General features: G+C 31.8%; 1 protein-coding gene across 12 annotated transcripts in view; it reads left to right on the plus strand.

Annotated features, from left to right (window-relative positions):
* LOC129946479 (double-stranded RNA-specific editase Adar) overlaps nucleotides 1-25996 on the plus strand; it is a 242494-nt gene that overhangs the window by 202358 nt on the left and 14140 nt on the right. For 11 of the 12 annotated variants that reach the window (XM_056056686.1, XM_056056678.1, XM_056056687.1 and 8 more), the window contains 2 exons: nucleotides 12810-13104; nucleotides 21154-21339. In XM_056056686.1, coding sequence (XP_055912661.1) covers nucleotides 12810-13104; nucleotides 21154-21339 — 481 coding nt within the window. The remainder of the gene's footprint in view (nucleotides 1-12809; nucleotides 13105-21153; nucleotides 21340-25996) is intronic. The other variant, XM_056056684.1, reaches the window with a different exon arrangement.

Consider the following 25996-nt stretch of genomic DNA (forward strand, 5'->3'; position numbering starts at 1 on the left):
CTCGATTTAAATGATGCTTTGAAAATGTTGGTCGAGGCAAAATTGTCAAAACATCAGTACCAAGTTATCAGGAACGTGGTAAACCAAAAAACTGAGGTTGATATTTTTTCAAGCTATGCCAAGGTTCTCCAAGCGCAACAAAAATGTTACCCAGAAATGGATACAATCAAAATTTAAGAATCTTCAGCTGAGGTTACCCTGCCAAACGCATTGTAGAATCCCAACGGGACATTTTTGAAAATTCGGAGACTAATTTCGGTAATAATTAAAATATCTTATTAACTAGGTTTTGTGTTTTATTGTAAACTCGTCTACTTTCTTTTGTGTGTGTGTTTGTGGTAAGAATGTCTCGTGTTTGTTACAGCCGATATAGCTTCAGTTGCAATTCCAACAGTGTAGTCTTAATTTAATCATAGGAGGTAAAATAATGCAGTGTACGTCTTAATTTACAAACAAAAATTTTAGTGTGACTAAATAAACTCTTGATTTAGGTTATTTGACTTTAATTGGGGAATGGGGATTTGATTTTGGAAGCAGTGGACAGTCCGAATATAAACAAAAAACGTCTGGCGAATTCAGGGATGCGGATATGTTTATAACATCTTATGTTCCGATTCAACTTTTTTCCCAAAAGAGGTCCAATTCTGAAAAGAAAATTGTATGGCGAAAACCTCGTCCAGGATCAACTCGATATTGCCTACCAATACGTTTTCAATTAGAAAAAGAAACGGCAGAGTTGAGCAAAGCTGTTCAGGAATACATGCAGAACAAGATAAATAACTTAACTGGAACAATAATTAACTGACCGCTCTATAAATGTAAAACACGGTTGACGGTAAAGTATACATAAATGATATTCAAAGCTCTTTACAAAGAACCATAAACGAAGAATTTCTAGATTGCGGTATATCTCCACTGCATTCGTGGATAAGATTCTTTTAATTTTTCATTCATCTAACATATAGAATAGATTTTAAAAAATGGTGTACCGGAAATAGTGAAAAACTTCTTTTCGACGCCAAAAAAGGACGAATACAAGCAGACTTCAAAGACATTGGATTGATAGTTGACAAGCCAAAACAAGGTGGTAGAAATTCAAAAGATGGCAATACTGCTCGTAGAATGTTTGCAAACCCTTCTTTATCGTTTCAGGTAACAGGCGTTAAGCAATTTATACTTGAAAGGTGTGCAATTTTGAAAACTTTGGCAAGTTGTTTAGCAATTAAGACAGAATTTTTCTAAATATATGCGCAAGATACAGCTCGTGAAATTGTTGAAGAATATCATTTGTACCTATTGCCAGCTTCGGTACACAAAGTGCTTATTCACGGAGGACAGATTGGGAAACATGCCATATTGCCTATACGACAATTCAGTGAAGAGACAGCAGAGGCGAAAAACAAAGACGTTGAATTTTTGAACAATACTAGACAAATTTCTAGGCTTTCAACTAACATTGACTTATTGTACAGACTACTTTTAACGTCAGACCCTTTGCTTTCTAACGCAAGAAATTAAAAAAAAATCCACATTGTCTCAAGATATTTTGAATTTAATGCTTTAATACTAAAAAAATAAACAAAAATACTGTTAAATCATTAATAAAATTAAATAAATTTATTTATTTAAATTTATTTTTTGAGTTTTGACCCCTTCCCATGCACACGAAACCACTGTGCGCCTGTAACACTTATAATTAGCTATTTAATATGTTCTTGTTGTAGAACACTTATTAGAACATATTATTAGGCGCTACCTGCCTCTTATGATCTATCATCGTTGCCTATTTAAAGGTGTTTCTATACTGAAATTAACGCACAAAACTATTCTGAAACACTATTAGCAATAGGAGACGGACGGTTAAAAACCGATGCCTAGGGCTATGTGACACTAACAGAAGATTTTTGTAATTTAGTAAATAGTAGTTCTAAACATATTACCCTGGTTTACAAAGTAACATACATTACAATCAGTTTCTGTGACAAATAGCGATTCAAGCAACAAGAAACGATGTTGTTTTGAAAGACTATTCGTCAACAATCACTATGATGGCCTCAGAACAAAGTACTTCATACTAGTATGAGTTTCTTAACTCACTTGAACTGCCCATTGTGCCCTCAAATAAGCTGTAATTGAACTTAGGTGTACCAGTAATGCTTATGCGAAAATTAAGAAGAATATGTAACGCTACAAGACTTGGTATCAAACGATTTAGGCCAAACATTATTAGTGCTAACATCTTAACCTTTTAAGGCGTAAGAAAAGGTGAACAAGTAATTATTCCCCGAATCCCCATGATTTCTACAGACTTACCATTCCTATTTAAAAGGCTTAAATTACCAATTAAGTTAGTAAATCACAAGCGTAAACACTAAGAATATCCTGCAAAAGCCATGATTTATAACTTTTAACATTAGACAGCGTTACTTCTGGCTCGTCTTGGTTTTTGTTTGATTATGGAAAGCTTACCAACTTAATCTAAACAAAAAAACTTGCCCGCCCCTGGAATATCTCAATGTAGGAAAGCCAAAGGTAACAGCTAGTTCTTATGGTTTCAGCTTTAAATTTATTTTTCAATAACTTATTTATTAAAGCAATAAAGAATATTTTACCTCTGTAGGGCAAAAAAACCAAGATCTGGGGTGATTTGCTTGCTTTTTCTGACCCAACATTATGTAGACTATACTATACACGTTTAACTTTGTGTGGCTTAAAGAAAAAAAGTGAATAAATCTCAGAAAAGGTAATTGAAAGCAGGAAGACACTATAATCATAGCATACCCATATTTTCATTCATACCTTTGAAAGTGTAGAAGAAGTATTGTCTTCCTAGCAAATAATAGCACTTGTTATGAGCCATCATAAGAGGAGAACATACATTCATTTTATGATGCAACCCTTTACATTCTTCCTTCTTGAGCTTCTATCAAGAGTTTTTTTTTCAAACTTATCATCAAGCTACATTAATTTTTGTTCATATCCTATCCACTTTTTATATTCTTTGTCCTTTTGTTTCGGAGCATGAACCACTCAATATTGTATACATGGCGAAGCTCAAAAATAATATTTCCATGCAGGATGGAAGTAAGAAATAAAGGCTAGTTTAATTTTAAGGGCCGATGTTGATTTTGAATAAAACAGAAATTATTTAGGAAATTATTATCGTTTATTTTTACTATGGTAATATTGGTATCATTCAATTATAAAAGGAACAAAATATCAGCCAAATGGCTGCTGCGACATCGGCGATACACCTCCAACCGATGGTCCAAATTTTCAATTACGCTATTGAAGTTCTATGCCGTTAATATAAATTATTACTGACATATCAATGTACACCTTTTTTTCAAGTAACAAGCCATTGAGTTTGTCACGCAAAAAGAACTATTGTTTCGTTAACTATATGTGGCAAGTAGCACCGTCCTGTTGAAACCACATATCATCCACATCCATGTCTTCCAATTCGGCCATAACAAGTTTGTTATCATCTCACGATAGCGAACACCATTCACAGTCATTGCCTGGACGGACCGGTCTAATTTTGGAAAAAATACGGACCGATTCATCAGGCCATAACAACACCAAACAGTCACTCTTTGTAGGTGCATTGGTTGCCAACAATTACTCTTAGATTATTATTTATCGTCCAAATGAAATGATCAAGATGCTTTAGTTCTTTAGTCAATTGCACCTTGTAAGCGTGTAAATCCTAGTCTTTATGCATAATGTTAAAGAGTTCATTAAGGACGAGCGTGAGGGCAACAATATTTCCTGCAATATGAACTGTACGGTGTTTTCACATCTCCTTCAGGGTTTGCTCAAAGTTTGCACGATTTGACAAAAAAAAATCATATACTGCACGTTATGCTTTTTGATTTCAACGCTTATTTTCATAGCCTGACAACTTTAAATCGTTGCTCGTTTGTGTGTCTTTTCATGATAGAAATTGAGTTATTTCGAAATTGAGATATGTCAAATGAAATACAGAAAAAAACTTGACGTTTAGACATTCAACATGGGCTTTAAAGTTAACCACCCTTTATTTTGTTTGCATAGCTTTTTTGTTGCGAAAATGATAAAAGATTTCTACTTTATCACTAAAAAAATCTATATAATACGTTTAATAATATAATATCAGGTGACAAAAATTATCCCCTGATAAAAAATTAAGTAAATCGTCAAAGATCCGAAAAAGAAATGTTCGGAAAAAGATACTTATAGCCTTATATTGAGTTTTTTTTAGGCTGAAAAAAACTTACGATATGAAATTAAAAGTCGAAAGTCGTGATACAAATGCATATTGCTTTTTAAAACCTTTCTTCATATACGGTTCTATGCTCGTGTCCGAACATAGAACTTTATCTAAACTAATATCAACAAGATTGCTCTGTAAAAGTAGTTACACATTAAGAAAAGATTGTGCAGTTTGGATGAACAAAAAACTACCGAAATTCGTATACATTTTTCAAAGTAGTAACAGATTGGTTTCAGTTTGCTTCAATGTAGAAATCTTTTTCTGAAGAAATCTTTGTTATTTCCATGTTTTTGTTTTTAAGAAGGGATGAAATGACAATGGTACGGTTGCATATGCACTTTCGCTACTTAAAAGTTTTCACTGTTCCAAAAAAACAAAACGATGCACAACAATTCCTGAATGAGTTCTGTTTCAAATTGGTTTCTGTTTTTCTTTTATATTAATTGTTTACTTTTAAAGACCGATTTTTACTATTGTAAGGCACAAAATAATCCATATAGGACTTTTTGAATGCAATACAAATAAAATGTTTCTAAAGTGTGGGTGGTTGATGAGCAGTGGTGGATTTAAACCTCTTAATGGACTAACAGTGTTCGATTTGCAACTAAGCAACTTTCCTTAAAAGTTTTTTTATTATTTCATAGAAGACAAGAACTGATTATTGGTGGGATCCTAAATACTGGAAGGAATCTTTACATAAATTGAACCTTAGTTATTAAGAAGTTATCTGGTATATTAAGGCGTTTGGTTTGGTTTTACACACAACTTTAAAAAGAAGATACAAAATTATTTAATTTTGAAATAAATGTAGTTTTTGTTTAATTTAAATAATTTTAAAATAACTCTATCTACTTTATATAATCTTAGTCTTAAGTTCCTGCTTTCATAATTTATCACTCAGAAAAAAAAGGTCATTAAAGAATATTAAAAACATTTAAAGAAAACCTTTCCAATTTTTCGAGTTCTATTATTTCCAATAGTTTCCGTATCAAAACCACACGCTTGTGTTGGAAATCATGCCCAGCAATAAGCATAGTTTGCTTTTGACATACTTAAACCGAGAATAACGCCTCAAACAACAGCGATAAAACTTTTTATTAAGACTAAGGACAAGAGACGAGGTCCTGTTTGAAAGAAACTTTTTAAAAATATTTTGGGATTATCTCAATACAGATTTTCAATCATTGTCTAGTAATATCCTATGATATATGATATACAATTGAAAGCCCTATAGAAAGAAGATTATGCTGAAGATGTTCGACAAAATATTTCACCCTTCTTCTGTCGACAATGCCACTATTTTATATTTATTGAAAATGTTAATTGTAAACGTGAAGTTTACAATATTTACTTAAATTATTAACTTAAAACTTATATAATCTCAACTACTTAGGTATGTAAAATTTAAAGCTTTCAGATTTTCTTTTGTAGGGTCAATGAGGATAAAGAATTTGTTAAGTTATGATTCATTGATTAAGCAGTGTATTCCAACATGTGTTTTTAGGGGTTCGCGAAGATTATTAAGAGCAATTTCAAAAAGTTGAGAAAATACTGCAGTTAAAAAACAAAAACAATAAAGTTTAAAAGGATTTATTCAGAAAAATGATAATTAAAGGACATATTCATTTGTGTCAAATAAACAAAAGATTAGAATAACCTATGAGATATATCCCATCTTAAATTTTAACAAAAAAATATTCTTAATGCGAGGGTTGCGCTTGTTTTTTAGAAATCAATTTCTCCCATCGTGGATCCGTTTTTGCTAAATTGGGAATTAAATCGTTTTCCAAATTTAAGCGATTTCTTTCCTTACTTTTAATTTGGGCCATTGATGCAAATGTCAACTCCCAAAGTACGGGGTGGCAAATTTAATCAAACACTTTAAAGCCTCTAATTCAGTGTATTCTAATTTCCTTTTTAACCAAAAGGTATCCAAATTGAACGATTTAAATTCCAATTGCAACATCCTACCGGCAGATAGATCCAGCAGGCTTTCCTTTGCCTCATTGATTGCCAAATTTGATGCATTTAAAAACGGATTTATGATCCACTTTTGCCCAACATTCTTCGATATCTCTTAAATTGAGAAGCAATGGCACATTTTTTATTTTATCTTTTCTAACACCATTTTCATACCAGGTATAGATTTCTTGATATTTATCTCACATCCGACTTCTTCAATAAAAGATTGTGTCGAGGAAAATGTGAGTGGGTTTGATCAATAGACGATGACCATTATTGACCAATATTCAATTTTGTTTGTAAAGCCCTGAATTTTGTCTTTACCAGTGATGACATTTTCATTTCGCCCTTGAAGACTTGTATTCAAGGTATTCAAATGCCAGAAATAAAAGCAAATTTCAAAAGGAATTGCGGGTCACAAATGAGTTTAGAGTATTCTGACTTAGCCTGCTGCAAATATGATGATGAGCCCAACTATTACACCTGGGTGAAACGCATATATGAACACTTATGCTGGTTATATTTTAAATTATATTTATAAATATTAAAAGTTCATCGTGAAGTTTTAACACTCTGTCTAGTACTCGCTTAACGTCAGTGTAGTAAAGTACATTTTTGTGGAATGCTGCCATAACTTCACACATTTTTCGAAACAGTCGTGTCTGTAACGCTTTGCCTTGAATCGAATTCACAATTTGTATGATAATATTTACAAATTGACTGCATTCATACGGCAAGGTTTTTTCCGCAAGAACTTGGCGATGGAGAAAACAATGCGTTTGCCATCAGTTTTTTTAATCTGGTAATAAAACCACTGTTTGAACCAGTCGTGGCTCTTGCTCCGTCGCTACAAATAGCAATGCATTTCTTTTCCCCAAAGGATATTCACATTTTGCGTACCTTCAATGAACATACTATGCGAGCACTGGCCCGTAGTATTTTTGGGAACCAGTCTATAAAACAATATTTCTTCCAATTATTTTTCATTGGATTTAAATCGCATAAAAGCTACAAACTGCGCTCAATCCGCAATATCCGTAGACTCGTCAGATTGCAAGGACACAAAAGTACTCTCTTTTATTTTACATATCTATGACTTGATCACGAAAATCAGTCGCCATATCGCTTATCCTGCGTTGAATGGTATTGTGTCTTCTTTGCCAAACAGAATCTCCGCAATATCTAAAACCGCTGGTAGAATCAAATTTTCAGCAATAGTACGAGGTTTTCCTTAAGCTATCAATGCTTTCTCATTAACGTTGGACATCTGTCTAACAACCGCAGTTTTTTGAAGTTAAAGAGCTTTGAATTTTCCTTCAAAAAATTCCACTGGCCATTTTTTTCATCTGGATGCTTTGTATTGAGGTGGCGTATGCTTTCTCTTGATAAAGTTTCCAAGCAAATAACACACTGTGGTTATTCCCAGTCATAGTTAATTCGAATTTCAAATAACTGTCATCATACAAAAGTTTTTTCTTTATTTTTGTTCCATCACTCCCGCTAGAAGTTGACGGTTCTGTTGGTCCTTTAAGAAATTTATCTATTTTAAATAACAATTCACTTGAGTAAAATACTTGAAAAACAGAGTCTAGTTAAAAAAACCGTAGCCGACTGAAGCTCAGTTTCTGCTACTTATTCAAGCAAACAAGTTCGAGATGTCAATGATGATGATGTGATGTGGCTGTTGCCACATTATTTTAACTAAACAAAGTTCGAGTTATCGAAATTCGAGCTATCGAAGTTAACCGGTATTTAAAAAAAAGCAATTGATAGGGGAGTCGTGAAATATTGCTTCGAACTTAAGGGTCCGTGTCATGTAAAGGTTGAAAAACATTGGATTAAGATGACTGTTAGCGCCAAAGTTCGATCTACAAAAAATAGTTCTAAGTGGTTAATATTATCTTTATTTAGCCTAACTCAGATTGAAATACAATCCACAAATAATGGATGGATATGAAATTCGTCTAATCGATGGGAGATTAATCAAGGGAAGTCTTTGAGTGTAAGGTGATAATTATTCAAAACCGAAATCAAATCATTAATAGATAAAATAAACAGCAATGGACCAAGGTGACTCTCTTGAGGTACACCAGAATGGACTTTAAAATGACATGAAGGGTTACTCCTGGACATGACGCTATAATGTCTTTAAGATGTGACGAAATCCACATAACGAAAAGGTCATTAAGTCTAATTTGTCAAAAATCTTGCTCTGTAAAGATGCAATTGACTTCAAAGTGTTTTTCTAATGCATCCGAACAAAAAGTAGAGAATTGTAATATATCATTAATTGTAGATTTTTGTTCACCAACCCATGTTGATTTTCACACATAAAAACAATCAAAGGACATGACATCACAGACAAGAGATTCAAATAATTTCGTAACTAATTTATTAATATCTGGGAACTAAGAACATTTCTGAGACTTGTTGAAAAGAAGAAACAATGGATAGGAAACATAAGACGTAGATTTTTTCAACGTAAATGTTGGTATATTATCAGAACCAATATTAAAACATTCATTTAATTTTAAAACATTGTCAAGTATATATGTCTTAGCAATAGAAAAATTGATTGATGTTAGATAAACATAGTCGTAACATGTTCGATATAGACTGGAAGATTTTGAAGGGTCTTACTAGCTGGATATCGCGTCTAATTTATGTTTACTATTAACTATAAATCTCCAAGGAAGGTTAATTTTAAGATTACACTCAGTATTAGAAATGAATTGAGAGTACAAAAAAGTTCTTGGTAAACCCCAAGCGTCTCATGCTCATCGCTCTTCGTTGAACTTTAACCAGGTCTTATTCCTTTTATTTTTAAAGTGTTTAAACGCAAACCAAACCATTGCCGGCTACCGACAGTGGAACAGTATCTAAAAAAGCAATCAAATGATATTTCATAAAATCATTTCATCTTAACACAAATATGAAAATATTGCATCCCAGTTAATTTCTAGGAATAAGTTAAATAGCTAAGTAAAGTTTAATTTTTTAAAGTTAAACTCCATGTGATTTTTACATTAGTTAAAAAAAATATTGCTTATATACATTCAATTTAATTAAATTGTAAGGGCGGGATGGTGTCGATCTTTATATGCGCGCTTTGAATCGTATGGTATAACAGCAGTATCAGTATTCATTACTCCAGAGAAGTAGACAAGATCCAATATTATTCCAGTTTAATTTGCAATTCCATTTTAACCCATAGATGTTATTCCATCTATTTAACAGAATTCGTTCTTTTATCTATTGTAATTCCTTTTTTCATGAAAAGTAGAAGTTCAATACTAATTTTATGTTCTCTTTAAATTGGGACTTAAATGTCTGAAAATAACTTTACAACAGATTTTTTTATTGTATTGTCAATGGTCACAAACGCTCGTCTTTAAAAAAAATTCAAGACTTGTGAAATTTTCATTTAAAAACCAAAACTATTCTTGCTATCTTGAATATTTTCGCAGTGAATATATTTTGGAAAATCTAGTCTCACAGTTGTTTATTCTATTAAACTAAAAAAGGCAACTTTAAGTAAATGCAAATTACTGTGCCAAATACACAGAAGCTTTGAAATGTAAAAACTAGTGCTGCTACCGCACAACATCACCGGCGGCGTCAAAGCTTTTTACCTGTCTGGGGAACCGCATAGATTTGTCTTTCTTTCTTTTTTGTTAAAAGGACATTTTCAACAGCAGAGAAAGAGATTTTGGCTGATGTTCATGTCCTCGTAGTTTATTTCGTCCTTACTGCCTTAAATCTTAACTGTTTTTTATTATGTCCTATATTTACGTTGGAATATAAAAAAGAACCTCTGAAATTGTGAATTAGATGCGAAAAATAACTGGACGCAAACTTACTTAAATAAAAAAGGATAAACTTATCTTTCTCTATCCGGTTTCCTTTGCTTTAAAGTTGGTAGTGGTATGATGATGATGATGACGATGTCTGTTTAAGGAATGGGAGTAAAAATAAAAACCAGAGGACCATCTATAAGGGAGCGGTGCAGGATATCAAACTAATCTTTCCGTTTTTCTTCCAGCTGAAAGAATGTTATCTATGAGTATCCATCTACCTGCGCGATGACTGAAAGTGCAGTACATTGCATACTGCAAGGGGCTATTGCAATCATCGCGCCGCGGATTACTCCACGTAATGTGGTCACAAAGTGAATAAAGATGGAGGTGGGAAAACAGGAAGGAAGGATGCTATTGAATTGCTAGTGTTTTTTTTTTTTTTTTTAATAAATTATGACTATGAGGACGTTAGAAGGATGTGATATAGGAAGCTTTTACTGCATAATGCTAATTTCAATACATGTACATGGTCATATATATATGTATGATAGATAGGTAGATATTAAAGGGATAATTTCTAGAGATAGAAAAACACATTATTACATTTTGTGTTTATGTATGTTCAGTTAGGAATTATGTAAAGCATGTGAGGCATAGTATAGCTATAAGAGAGCAACCATTTTAATCCGATATTGTCGATTTAAAGAGCTTGCTGTTCGTCTGTTTAAAATTGCTGTCATAATTGCGAACATATTCAGCGATGTGAACTGAGTCCTGTGTTAAAGTGGAAGTGCCTTTAAAAAGATAAATACATACATGCATCCATCTATTTTGGCCTTTTTCACTGGCTGAAGATTGAAAAATAAAAACGGAATCATCTGTATCATTTGAGGGTAAAGCATTAGCTCATGTTGATGAATGGGAAAAGTAGTTTAGGTACACTTCATTATTTAACTAAAACTTCTTTCTAGTATATTATTATGGAAATAATATAATATACGAATAACAATGGCGGCTTTATTGATAAATGTTTTTTATGGATGAGAAATTATTCACAAAAAAAGTCGCTATAACTCTTTATGAAATAAAATGGAACAATAAAATAATGAATTCGTTTGAATTTTATTGGCTTAAGTTAAACATCCTTTGCTACTTAAAGAATTTTTATTTTTATTTTTAAATTAAAGTTTTATTTTTCATAAGCAACAAATTGTTAATCCTGTCAAAGCTTTTACATATTTTCTCCCTCTATAATATTTAGTTAAGATGTTATTAGGTGTTTGCCATATATTTAAAACTTCCCACAGGAATATATTGCAGTCGGTTCTATTTGAAAAATTGAAAAGTTTAAAGGTTCATATTATTTAAATAAAACTTTTAGAGAGCATTATGTGTTTCCCATTGTTCGTCCGTATGTCCGTACATCTCAAGAACCATCAGAAATATCGACTTCAAATAAATTAGTTTAACAAAAAAAACCGAAAGATGCAGAAAGGAGTTTTTAAAAAATTGGATGGGTGTTTTGTTTTTACAGCAGTAATTTTCAAAAAAGTCAACAAATGAACAATTTGGTTGACCAAAAATCTTCAAGAAGTTTAACTTATCACTATGCTGCCTCAATATCTTCTTTCGCGATAATTCAGTTGCTACGTAACTACGTAATTTGTCCTACTCAACAAGAGTGACTGGAAAACTGTATTTGTGCAGCCTGTCCCTGCATTTGTTCAGCCTGTTCCTAAAAACAACGAATCCTCCTCCCCTTCTTACTATTATCCAATTGAACTTACGTCCCTTCTTCCAAGGATCATCGAAACAGTAATTAGTTATCATCTTGAGAAATACTTTTGAAGAATAAAAACTTCTTAATGACCGGCGGTATAGCTTTTGTAGCAATAGGTCCACCAGTGATTTCCTGGGTCATCTAATCGAACCGTGAAACAAATCCTTAAATAGTTTTGAAGAAATTAAGATTATTGCACTTGATATTTCGAAAACATTTGATAGAGTTCTACACCAAGCACTCTTATCGAAAATGCAGTTTTTTGGTATTGAGGTATCTCCTCTACAATTCAACTCAATTAGTATTGGACGGGTTTAAATCTGGTATAAAACGCTGGTGTACCCCAGGGCTCCGTTTTGTCTCAGGCACTCTAGAAGTTTTTTTACCAAATCTGTTTTGGCTGTATTTTATTCGTCTAAAACTCGAGCATAGATTCCATTTAATTAATTAAATCTTTTGAATAGAATTGAAAACAGAGCTCTTAAAATGATAATCGATCTACTTTTGAACACCTTCATGTTGACCATTGTTTTATCGCTTTTTTTATAAACAATGCAAAATAGCCAGTTGCATTACTCTCTCAAACAATTCAACCATAATATCCGTTCTTCTTTAATAGCTCAGCAGTTTATCCTTAAGCCGAATTTCGGATTTACTTTTAAGTACAGGGATTTCTTTTTTTAGCCGCACTACAAGAATGTGGAATGCTTTACCAGGCTCAATATTTCTCACTCATAAGAATGTTTAGACATTCAAATCAACTATATACTTAAGATATTAGATATCATATTAAAATAATAATTAAAATCATAAAACTTTAAAAATTGTTCTAAAAGAAAGTGCATTTCTGAAAAGTTTTATATGTACGTTGTTTTGCATTCTTTAAAGTTTTAAAGATATTGCAACAGTAGACATTTCTCTAAAAAAAAACCTATATCTGTAATCTACTTTAAGTTTATTCAAATTAATTTAAAAATAATACTAATTAAATTTTCCTTTCATTATTTAATTACAGGTCGATGGACAAAAATACATTGGTCAAGGTCGAAGTAAAAAGATCGCTCGCATCGAAGCTGCTGCTACAGCGCTGCGGAGTTTTATACAATTCAAAGATGGTGCAGTATTAACACCATTAAAGCCGGCATGTAATCTTGATTTTACAAGCGATGAACATCTGGAAAACGGTATTAAGAATTCTGATAAATTGGGATTTGCCGATTTAGTTGAGCTTGTAGACAATTTTGTTAAGCATGCTAAGAGTGCAAAAAAGTTGACACCCCTCTTGAATGGCCAATTGTCAAGCATGTCAAGCAAGTATAATTTTAATTTTTGTTTTTGTTGTTTAATTTCTCTTTAGTTTTTTTTGTTAGTTTATTTTTATTTTTCGCTAAAAAAAAATACAAATCTTGTATAATATAATTTTAATTATTACTTATAAATTTAATTTTCTTAGAATTGAATTGGTGGCGAAAAATAATTAAAAAAAAAAGTAATGAAATCAATGTGATCGAAAAATGTGGTAAGATTAGAGTTTTTTTCAGTTTTCCTGAACGCACCTTTTATCCCAAAATATTATCTACAAAAATTATCAGCCTAAATGTAAATTAAGGTGAAATTCTTTTGAAGTAAACTATAAGATGTTGGTGATTAATTTTTGAGCATGTTTTCAGAAGATAATCGTTCTAAATTCAGGGTCTCAATATTCTAAATATGAGTCTCTCTGGCAGCTGTCAAATTCAAATATCATGTTAATTGTAATAGTTTTACTTGTTCATGCTTATTTTGAGATTCGAACAAAACGTTGATTCGAGTGATTAGTGACTAGATCTATTAGTTGAATTTTGTTTATTTTGAGATTCGAATAAAAAATATTCATTGCGGAAAATTAACCTTATTTTGGAGATCAACTGTTCTAAATAATTTGAAATGTTGATTTGATTTATGTGACCACACTAAGTTTTTATTTTTTGAAGAATCTTATTATTAATTCAGAGTTTGCCACAGATTAACAGTTTTTGAATTGAAAAATTAAGTGAAGTTAATAAAGTGATAAAGAAAAACATTCAAGACATGAAATTGGACATTTTTTCAAGTAAAGTAACCATTTTGATTTAAATTTCCATGTTGTGTTTATATACCGTTTAAAATGTTATGTATATTCTTCACATATTATCACACTTTCAATCTAAATGAAAACAATCAAAGTTTATAAACTTCAAATCGGTAGTTTTTCTTTTTTTATTTTTCTTATTTTCCATGTAGCACCTTTAGATGGAGGCCCATGGCTATTGAGCTTCACGGCACCATCTCTGCAAAACCGGCCAGAATCTACATGGTTTACAGAAAAACCCTTTGCTTCCTCCGGATTCTTCTCTATCAAACTTATCAGGACTTCTTTTTCATCCCTATTGCTCCAATTAGAATGTGACTGTGCCCTTAATAAAATAACAAAAAAAACTCGTCAATATAACCAATTTCGTTCAATTATCGTATACAAATAATAATAAAATAAAATCTTCTCGAATTTGAATAACTTTCGATCGAAAACGAATCTCAAAAGAAGCGAGATGTTCTTTGTTTCGTTGATTATTATTATTAAAAATCTCCTAAAAATTAAAAAAAATACCGCCTTCCTAGTTGACAAATAACGTTAAGTGGAATCTTTGTTAATTCGAATATTGAATCAGCGTGGTTTACAATCGTCTTATAACCAATTTGAAATTTAAATTTTTAGCTCTCGATTTCTGCTAAAAAAGGGCTTTCTTTTGGTTTAAAAACTAAAATGGAATAATGATAGATCTTGTCCACTTCTCTGATGTAAATGAATACTGATCTTGCTATTATCCTTAAAATTAACGGGGATGCATTGCTTTCGAATTTGTGTTTATATGAAATTATCTTACGATTTTATGAAATTTTATTTGATTGTGATTTAAATTATATATATCCCACAATACGAAACAAATGATAGCCCGCTGAGTTTGATTCGAATTTGAAAACTTAAAAAAATAAAAGGAAAAATGCCTGGTTGAAATTCAATCTATCGAAAAGTGATGAGATGCTTAGAGTTTACTAAGAACTACAATAGTTCCTTGTGACTGCTTCAAACTTTTTGTTATCTCCATTACTTTCTAATACTAATATTTTCGCAGATTATTTCAAAACTGCCTTTGAAGATTCTTCTTTTGGAAGCATCTCTTCTCTTATTTCTCCTAACACACAAGAATGCAATCATCTTGCATAAAGTATTTCTAGATTTCTGAAGCCTCTATACGTGACAATATTTTAGAACTAAATTAATGTTTCAGTCCAGATCCTGATGAAATTCCGTCATTTATGTTGAAAAAATGTGTGTCTTATATTTCCTATCCATTGTTTCTTCTTTTCAACGATTTTTGAAATGTTCTAAGTTTTCAGATCTTATGATTCATTAGGTTTCGAATTATCATCCTATATCAAATTTGTTTGATATTCATAAATTGTTTGAATATCTTGTCTGGGACATAATTTCTTTTAATTGTTCTTCTGATTCATGTAAAAATCAACATGGGTTTGTGAAAAAACTACAATAACTAATTACTAATTTATTATAATTCTTCACTTTTTGTTTGCATACATTAGAAAAACACTTTCAAGTCGATTGCAGCCTTATAAGCCTTTGACAAATTAGACTTAACGTCTGTCTCATTTTGTGGATTTCGTCATAGCTTAAAAATAGAGTAACCTTCATGTCAATTTAAAGTAAACTCTGGTGTACCTCAAGGGTGTCACCTTACCCCATTGCTGTTTATTTTATCAATTAATGATTTAACTTCTGCTTAGAATAATTCTATATCAGTTATCTATGCAGATGACGTTAAAATTGTTAGAATTTTTAACTATTCGTTCATATTGATAGAATCGAAAGTATTGCACGTAAATCTTTAAGATGTGTCTTCGTTTTTTGCCCTGGCCTGATAGACTTTTATTACCTTCCCTTGATAAATCTTGAATTTCTTTCAGGTTACAGAGAGCATTTGTAGTTCTGCTTTATGGCTGGAGTATTAAATTAAACGATTCCATGTCCATCTATTCTTTGCATTTAATTCTGAGTAAGGCTAGCTTACCCCTTAGAATATCGAAGTATTGCGCTTACAGTCGTCTTAATCCATGAATCAGTAAATTTAACAAATTATCTATACTTATTGACTCTGCAAGGCTTAAATTTTATTTGTTTTGATATAAGTAGTTGAAATAATATTAGTTTTAAGTTTATGAATTTAAGTAAATACTGTAAACTTAACATTAGCATTTAAGGTATTTAAAAAATAAACAGTATTCACTTCACTATTTTTGGGGGAAATTATTAAATTGGCATGATAATAGTAAAGATCACATTATAGCAATTTGAATTTACATTTCTTGATAACATTTATCTTCGTCAAACGATTATTTTTCAGTGGAAATGCTCAAAAAATTACTTCATCAAAACAAAAAGAAAAACAAAAAAAATATCATTCGTAAGCACCCTGTATTTATATCATAACCAAAATGTGTCCCGAAAAAGCACTTAGTAACTAAGTTGATGTTGTAAATTGTTTATTGTGTTGTAATTATGTTTTGCTTGGAAATATGTAGGTGTATATCTTCATATTATAATTCAATTGACATTGTAACTAAATAATCCATTTGTGATATGAATGAATGTCACATAAATATTTTATTTTAATTTTTGAAACATTAAAAACCACTCTCTCCCGACAAATATAAATACAATTATACCCCAAGATCTAAGTTGATGTTATAAATTTAAAGGTCATTTGCAACGTTTCAACATATGAAGGTTTTTCTGCTCCTACTTGGAAATTTTGCCGAAATATACATACAAATCAATTCAAACAAAAAATGTCACCTCGTTTATATAGATACAGATATGTGTATATACTATATATACCTCGAAAACCCCTCTAGCCAACCGAATTATCAACAAGGAGACATCACGGACTATGTTAACAGAATTAAATTCCCCATATACTGATGAATTTTAAATGATTCCTTTGGCTCATAAAAATGCAGGACATGGCCTTACCATTTTCGTTGACAGCCAGCGAAGCGTTCTGCTGCCACTGGCCCTGGGTCTTTCCTGACCTATCCTTGTAGATTTGACCAAACGTGCTATGGTGTCGTCGTCGTGGTTCTTTATAACAACTTGTGACTCTATTTAGGCCACAATCAACACCAATATCCATACACTAATGCCCATAAAAAAACCATCGTAGATATTGCACTCTGACCTAAATGCAATTTCTAAACCGACCAAAAATCAAAAGTTTTTGTTTGCTTCCGCCATTTATCGAAAGTAATTACGGAAGCCGGACGATGACGCCATCGTATATTTATTGACATGTTTCCGAATTTGTTCGCGAAGCAAATGACACAAGATAATATTTAGAAATTGTATTAAATTTTGTTTTGTGTGTTTTTTCCTGCCAAATCAATGTTTGTCAATGTTGAATGAAATTTCATTGATGCATCAAATCTAAATAGAAAAAATATTGGACACGCAATTAAAATTTAAATGAAATGCAAAAAATTAAAGTGGAATTGATTTGGAGGGAAATCGAAATTTCTTCGAAATTCATGATTTATTTATTTGTTGTCAAATACTAGAAAATGCCATCATACAAAAAATTCGTTCCCATTTAAATGTGTTCTAAATTCTTTCATGAATATTTTTATGTTGTAGTAACAATGTACGGGAAGGGTGTTCCAACTACAAGTTTATTTTTAAAAATACGTGTACGGTTTCCTGAGATGTGTTTCAGCTCCCTCCAACTTTTGACTAGGGACACTGATTCGGCTTCGACTGTCCTGCGTCATGTGCTTCTCGGTCATCCAGCTCTTTTTCCTTCTTGTGTGAACTTATTCTACTGCATTGCTTGGCCTGCAATGCAGTCGTTACCTTTTCGAAGCGTATGTACAATCCATTCCCACTTACGCTTTCGTATTATAGTCTATAAGTTCCTGGCCTGTCCTTCTATGAAGAACTTCATTTAATATACGGTTTGGCCAGAAAATCCTTAGGATGTTACGAAGACATCTATTCACGAAGATTTGCAACTTACTTGTAATGGTTGGTGAAACCTCCTTCAAGTGCTGCACCCATGAAGAAGCACAGATTCGACATTTGTGCGAAACAGTCATAGCTTTGTTCTTAAGCTGATAGAGTAAAAATAAAAAAAATTAAGTGGCGCAACAGTCCGTAGAGAACCAAGGCCTAGTGACTTAACACTCTTAACCATTCCTGTGCGCGAGAACTGTTGTCAGGAATGGAGGGGACCTATAGTTTAATGCCGAATCTGATCGGCTAATTTGAGAAATCACTTTTTCAAGACAAGAATTACTCTTGGAGAATTTGTCAATTCCTCGCAAGAGTCAATACCCGCGAATAAAATTTTAGGTGGCACAGGCAGGAATCGAACCCAAGACCTCTTGTATGACAGTCCAACGCACTAACCATCATGCCACAGGTACTACAGCGCATAGAGTTATTCCTCCAAATTTTCGACAACATACCGAACGTCGCTTTTACTTTTCTGATGCGGCAGATGACGTCTTGTTCGGTTCCGCTTTCGATAGAGACGATACTTGCAAGGTACTGAAAGCTCTCCACTTTTTCCACCGGTCGCGAGGAAATATTTATTTGAGAAGATGGTCGGGTTTCGAGGCTGATCATTTTTGTTTTGCCGGAATAATTTTCAGCACCACAACTTCTGCTTCTCTCTCCACACTTGTTGTCATTTGATGGAAGTATATATTCCTTGTTAACGCTACCAAAGGCCTTCTCGAAGTCGATGAACATAAGGTGTAGTGGTGATGGATATTCAACGCACTGTTCAATAATGATCTGCAGGGTGTTGATATGATCAATACAGGAAAATCCAGCTCGTAATCCTGCTTGCTTGGTATCGAGTGTTGTTGTTGAATCATATCCGAAATATTTACATGGCTTGAACAACGCTCTAAAGCTTTCATGCCTTTCGTTGTTTTAGCATAGGCAATGTTCTAACGAATTAACAAGTTGCATTTGCCTTTCAATCAATTCAGACTTAATATTCACACTTCAAGCAATGTTCATCAATTTACCCTTGAGCTTATTTTCGGCCAAATAAAGCCGAAAATAAATAAAGTTGAATCCTTTGCTGAAATCTTTTTTCCCTCTCATTTTGATCATCAAAGCTTTAAGATCAATCCTTCCCTATTATCATATAAAGCTCGCAATCTTTTTAAATTTTTGACATACTAAGGGCATTAATAACCCCTTGAGTGCCTGTTAATTGTAAAAAGAGCTCATTCAGTGAATCTAATCGTTTTCGTATTGTTGGAATAAAAATACCAAAGGGGTCAAATAGCAGTTCCTAAGTGGTCAATTGACATCGCAAATAACACGAGTTGCACAAAAGATCGATAGTATTATGGTTAATGTGAAATAGCTTGACATTCATAACCTAGTCCATGTAGACAAAGTCCTTAACCTCCTCAAAATAGCATCCATCGATGGTGACGTTTTGATCGAACGTCGATGTTATAGATCCTTTCCCGATGACAAATGTAATGTACTTTGTTTTGCCTCATTAACCGTTAAACCCATTTTTGTCGCCTGTGCCTCAAGAGTTACAAAAGCACCATTGGCATCTCGCTGAGTTTTCCCCATTATGTCAATGTCATCAGTAATTTGACAAACTTGGATCTGTCGTAATGTAAATATTTGATCGACTGTGGACTTTCCTGGCCTAAAGCCATACTGATAAGGGGCTATCAGGTTGTTGAAAATGGGCTTAGGATGTTTAGTCAAGTAGTCACCATTGGATTACATAAAACATTCTGAATTAACAATATTCTCATCATTTGGCTGATAAAATGTTGAACTTTTAACTTTCTCCAACTAGTAATTTATAGTTGACAGTCGCAATATAGAAGTGACAGTTCCAAAATCTAAAATGACTGCGTTACTTATTATGGATGTTAAAATAGTTCATGAAATATTTTTTGTTGTGTATTTTTAAAACTCACCATTCACGAGCTATTGCAAGTTTATCCATGATTTGTCATCTTGTTGACATTTTATTTTTTAAGGATCCTATCACAACTTATATGCGTAAAACGACATTTAATAAAAAACATGGTTAGTTAGAAATCATTTCACTTTCATCAAGCGGAACTTGTGTATTTTACATGTAGAGTACATTCATTTAGCTTTCAATGTGTAAATATTTTCATTTACATTAAATTATATGAAACTATTTTCAAAAAAGTGAAACTATTTCCCATTACCATACAAAGTAAACTTCTGGCATTGTGTCCAAAATCCACATCTGTACGTATATAATTCTTAGTAAATGCTTATAACTCAAATATTAGTTTTTCTTAAAATTATTCCCTTATTTCCAAATTCCCGTTGAATTACATTTACACATTCCTTGTCCTTGTGTTTTTTCAATATAAAAACGAAAATAGGTTTAATAATTATATAAATAATAAAATAAAACCAGCTGAGAGGAATTCGAACTTCAAGGTAACATTAATTAATTTTCACCTTTTTTTAGTTGGTTTGGAGATATTTTTTAAAAATGATTTCGCTGTAGTATTGTTGATATTCTTTTTAATTTTAGTTTTCTTTAAATAAAACCCTTATAAAATTTTAACAAGTTGATTTGTTTTTTAGAGTTTGGTTAAACCTTTGAATTGTTTGAACAAAAAAAAAACAACAAAAAGATGTATTATTTATTTAAAGATTTTTAGATTATATTTAATTCAAGTTTCTTATCAAAGTTCTTTAGTTTTAGAAATAAATAATTATTTTGACATTTGTTTTTCAAAGCCTAGTACAGAGAATTTTAAAACCACTGCTGGTTTCCGCGGATTTAAACTTTTTTTCAAAACTGACTACATTCTCGTAAATCTTGCCCGCATTACATAACAATAAATTGTCCTATAATCTTTTTCATTCTAAAAACTTCCTGCAAGAAGTGTGTAAACTTTGTTTGGACAAAAAAAAACATAAAATAAACAATTCGATAAAGAAAACAGACAATTTTGAAATTCATTGAATTTTATTATAAGTTCAGGTGAGTATGTACTAGGCTTTAAAAACGAATGAAAAATTGTTAATACACCTGTTCCTAAACACAAAATTTAAAAGTTTTCTTTTTTGTATATCCCTGGGATTTGAGTTTTTGTTTCCGTTTTCGTTTGTTTTTATCGACAAATTTTTTCCCTCTTCTGTATGCGATTATTATAAAAGAATGAAATTTAATTTGTCATTTTAAACTAATACAAATCGTTTTATTTTGTTGTTGTTTTTTTTTCGTTTTTCGCAGCTGAAGTGTCAAAAGGTGTTATTACCGTTGATGGACAGAAAAAAGTACCAGATAAGGGTCCAGTCATGCTGTTATATGAACTTTTCAATGATGTGCACTTCGATTGTTCAACGATAGATGGCGCCCAAAACAATTGCCGCTTTAAAATGACTGTGACTGTTAACAATAGCAAATTCGATGGAACTGGTGAGTTAAATTATTGCTTTGAGGAGAGGGTATATCCAAAAATTGCAACGCAACTGTAGTTTTATCTAAATTAGTGTTAAAACTAGTTTTGAGTTTTTTTTTCTGCCCAGAAACAAATTCGATGTCGCCTTTAAATTTTTCTATTTTATCCGGTTTTTAAAATGTGCTAATTTAAAAACGCTAAAAACATCCTTGAAATATCTCTTAAGAATGAATTGTATGGTGATTTTGCAATTTACACACCTTTTTCTTCTAGATTTAATTTAAATCATTTTGGTATCTTACTTAGTTTCTGGAGATTCCCATTAGTTTTGCTTTAATCTTTAAAGTTTTGACAACCTTGAAATTGATACTTTCATAATTTTAGAAAATACATTTTAGACTTAATTTGAAGTGCTGATTTCGAATCCATACTTAGAGTTTAACTATTTGTTCAAGTTTAACAAATATCTGTTTTTAATATAATCTTTAATTTTCGAATTTATTTCATTTCAAAAACTTATTATCACACCGTTTTTCCACTTTTTGGTGAAAACTGCTTACAAAAAAATTATTTAGCATTTTCTACTTAATAAATTTATATTTTGCACGTGTATTTTTCGAATTTTAAAAATTAATATCTGAAAAACCTGAGACACATACATTTTGAAGTGGGATTTGAATTAATTCCATGAAAACTCATCGGGAAAATGGGAGGAAACTTTTCCCACCAGTGTAATTTAAACAATCAAATAATGACACAATATTACAAACACGTCATTAGTTTTCTTATTAATTACTAACGAATTAATTATGTAGATTTTCAAAAAATGTCCATGCATAGTTTTGTTTTAAGAACAAATCTGAAACAGCAAACAATTTCAACAAAAACTGTCAAAAACAAAGCAACACAGATGTGATAGGTACCCAGACTGTTTGTTAATGACACACTTGCCCATGGCACCCTTAAGCGATTATAAGTTTAAAAAATGAAAACGTCAGCAAGTTTAAAAAAAAACTAGTGTTTTGGACATGGCACAGCTAACTTGATGACATTGCAACTTTTCGATTATGATTAAAAACCATATATCAATTTCACATAAAAGAGTGTGAACTGGAAAAGTCGCTGTCATTTATTTGAAACTTTTTCATGGTTATTGTAAAAAATGTATGAACAATGAGGGAATAAAAATAAAAGGATGCAAGGAGATATGAATATGAACATATAACAATTAATAATGAATTTTTTGTCAGACATGTGAATTTTTCATTGATAACTTTGAACAAAATAACAATGAGTGACAAAATAAATAAGCTTGCTTCAAAATCACGTTGTGTAGGTAAACTTTGCTTTATTGTTGAAGGTCTTTTTGTCTTGGAGAACAAAAAAACCAGATCTAATTGTTATAATGTTTTTAGCAAAAGCTAATTTTGAATTTGAGGTTTTCAAAATTTTTAGTCTGTGAATTAAGAATTTTTAATAAATCAAGAAAATGTTAGAAATCTATAAGGTATTATGAAAAAACTATTTCTTTTACTCGAAGCTTTATTTACTCCTAAACTCAACTCAAAAACGCATTCTCGTTTTCTTTATATTGGTGGTTATGGTTAAGCAGAATTTCCTACATTTGAAACAAAGTTCGTTTAGCATAGTTTGTAGTTCATTGTTGTTTGTAGCGATTAAAACAATGTTGTCTGCAAAACTTGAAAACTTTTGCTCTTCTTGCCAATCAGTACTTGCTCCAACGTTAAAAACTAGGTAAATGAAAATCAGAGCTATTTAGTTGAGTTTTGTATATATTGGTTTTCTTGCTATCTCGTTGATATCTTTTCTGTTATGAATCTAGCTTAAATTATCGGGTAAATCAACGATCCAATCTTGTAATTCAGCATTTCCTTCTTCAATTGTTTTTATTTATTCAATTATATTTTTTTCAAAGTTTTCGTTAAAAAAGTATATCTTTTTGAGATTTGTTCTTAATTTGTTTTAAATTTAAGATGGACGTTTTTAGATGAGTTGAGACTTTTATAAGAGCTTTTGCAGTTCCTTTTCTGATGTTTTCCGAATGTAGCTTTCTGCAGTTTGCTTGATTTTTCGTTTCATGATAAATAGGTTTTAAACTAAACAAGTATTTGGTATCTTTGTTGCAGATCAACATTGTAGTTCCTGATGGCTTTATCGCCATGGATGGTTCGTTCTTCTTCTTTGTTGTTTTGTGAATTTGTCTTCCGAATCGAATTCGAAATTATTCAGAACGTTGTCACCGTTTAGACAGATCGTTTATTTGAAAGGCTTTTAACACCTTTGTTGAGTTCTGTAACACTTTCTCCGTGTTCTCTCACTTCATCCAGTCCTAAAAAAAAATTTCGAGTTCTTTACATTATTCTTTGGATAGTTGCACTTTCAAGTGTATCATATAATTTATCTATTTCATCCTGTTTTGCATTTTCAGTAGTTTGCCGTTGTTGAGTTCTGTAACACTTTCTCCATGTTTTCTCACCTTCAGCCAATCCTATAACATCCAATTGCATTTTCGAAAGCGCATTTTCGAGTTCTATACATAATTTTTTGGATAGTAACTAAGTTAAATACTGAAACTGACATAAAAAAAAACTACCCAAAAAAATGTTGGAGCTATGTTAATAGTAAGAAAAATACTGACGGGTATCCTAACTGCATCTTTTTTTTGAACAACGAACTTAGCCATGACTCTGAAAAAATTTAAAATATGTTTGTAAATTTTTCCAAAGATCCTTTCGAAGTAGCGAACTCCTGTCAAACGCCTGAGTTATTTGCCCTCTCACAAAATTTGCCTCATTTGAATTTAATTAGTCTTTGTTTCTCTGAAGATGAAATCGTTCACAAAGCTTCAGAACTGGACGTTTGTTATAGCCCTAGTCAAGATGTTGTACTTTCTTATATTTTGAAAAAATGCGCATCCTATTTATCCTATCCTCTTCATATTGTTTTTAATGTACCGCTCAAAACTTCAATTTTTCCTGAAATTTGGAAGAGGTCGTACATAACACCGATACATAAAAAGGGTAGTAAAAATGAAATAAAAAATGATCGTCCCATTGCAAAACTGTCCGTCATCCCTAAGTTATTTGAGTCCATTATTTGTAAAGTCATATCCTTTAATTATAAGTCTATAATTTGTCACAGTCAACATGTTCAAAATAAGTCAACAGTTAATAACCTCTTTCATTTCAGTTCTTTTTGTTTAGATTCGTTTGAAAAACATAAATAAGTTGGCTCTGTCTTCACAGACTTCAATAAAGCCTTTGATAAATTGTGCCATATTTTCCAGACTTAAATCCCAAGGTTTTACGATAAATTTGTTAGTTGGGTTTCGTCGTAATTATATAATAGATCATATAGCATAGTTTTCAGGAATGAGCGGTCATCGTATACAAACTCTGGCGTACCACAAGGTAGCCACTTAAGTCCTTTACAGTTTATATCGTACGTAAGCGACTATTATAAAACACTCATCTGTTTTAATTTACGCTGATGACATTCAAATTTTCAAACGTTTTGACTCACTTGACGACTCCTTACTCCTACAAGATGATCTAAATAGTTTTCGCGAATTGTGTTTTATAAATAAGCTTTAACTAAACAAAGACAAATGTAAATCAATGTATTTTATACGTAAGCAAAATGATTTGACTTTCAATTATCTTTTAGACTCTTCTTATTTGACTAAACTCTTTATTTTCTCTGACCTAGGTATTATTCTTATTAAAAAAGCAAATAAGACACTCGGATTTATAAAACGGTCTTCACATGATTTTCGCGGCGCGAGTACAAAGAAGATTCATCCGCTTCTGCCTCCGTTTCCTCCCATGGTCTAATAGGCTTGAACTTCCAGCGCACAATCATAGGCTCACGCTCATAAATCTTCCATCGCTTTCTAAACAAAGAGAGTACCTGCAGCTGTGCTTTATTATAAAATTATTCAATGGGCCAGTTGGAACGACTAAACTTTATTTATAGCCATTCAAGTATAAGAAGACAAGGTCCTTTACGTCCTACATCAAGCAGATCGATCTATGGTAAAAACAGTCCTCTCAACCAATTGATTTCAGTTTACAACAAGAATTACTTTTTGGAATATTCCGTAAGCGATGATTTTAAAAGTAAAACATTTCAATTAAATTTCTTCAACACTTCAGTTTAGCTTCTTTTTTTGCAAATTGCTTTAAGCATTGTAAATCTATTAATCGATGAATAAATGTAATGTTAGTATTTAGTTCTAACGTTAGTTTGTTCAACGAATTCAATAAATAAATAAATAGTTACGCCTGTGGATAGAGACGCTTTGACCGAGACTACGCGTCCTTCGGTCAAAACGCACCTAAGGAATTAAAAAGCAAGTTTAATTTTATAATTTTGATTTCATAAAATTGAATCTGGATTAATGCGAAATGATGCATAGCAGGTTATCTTCTGGCTATGTGGTCTCTTCATAATTTTCTATTAGTAATCCCTACTGTCCTTTGGTTGGACTTTTGATCTTATTGATTGACGGCCACATATATGTATCGCATATATCATACATATGTATGACATTCCCATTGATTTTCCATTTACTAATTCAAAGATCGCTCCGGAAAAAAATGTTATCTTAAAGAGGCTCATTCAGAACCTTTACAAAGCCTACTCAAGTAGTGA

This window comes from Eupeodes corollae, chromosome 2, assembly GCF_945859685.1.
Source record: "Eupeodes corollae chromosome 2, idEupCoro1.1, whole genome shotgun sequence".
Lineage (NCBI taxonomy): Eukaryota > Metazoa > Arthropoda > Insecta > Diptera > Syrphidae > Eupeodes > Eupeodes corollae.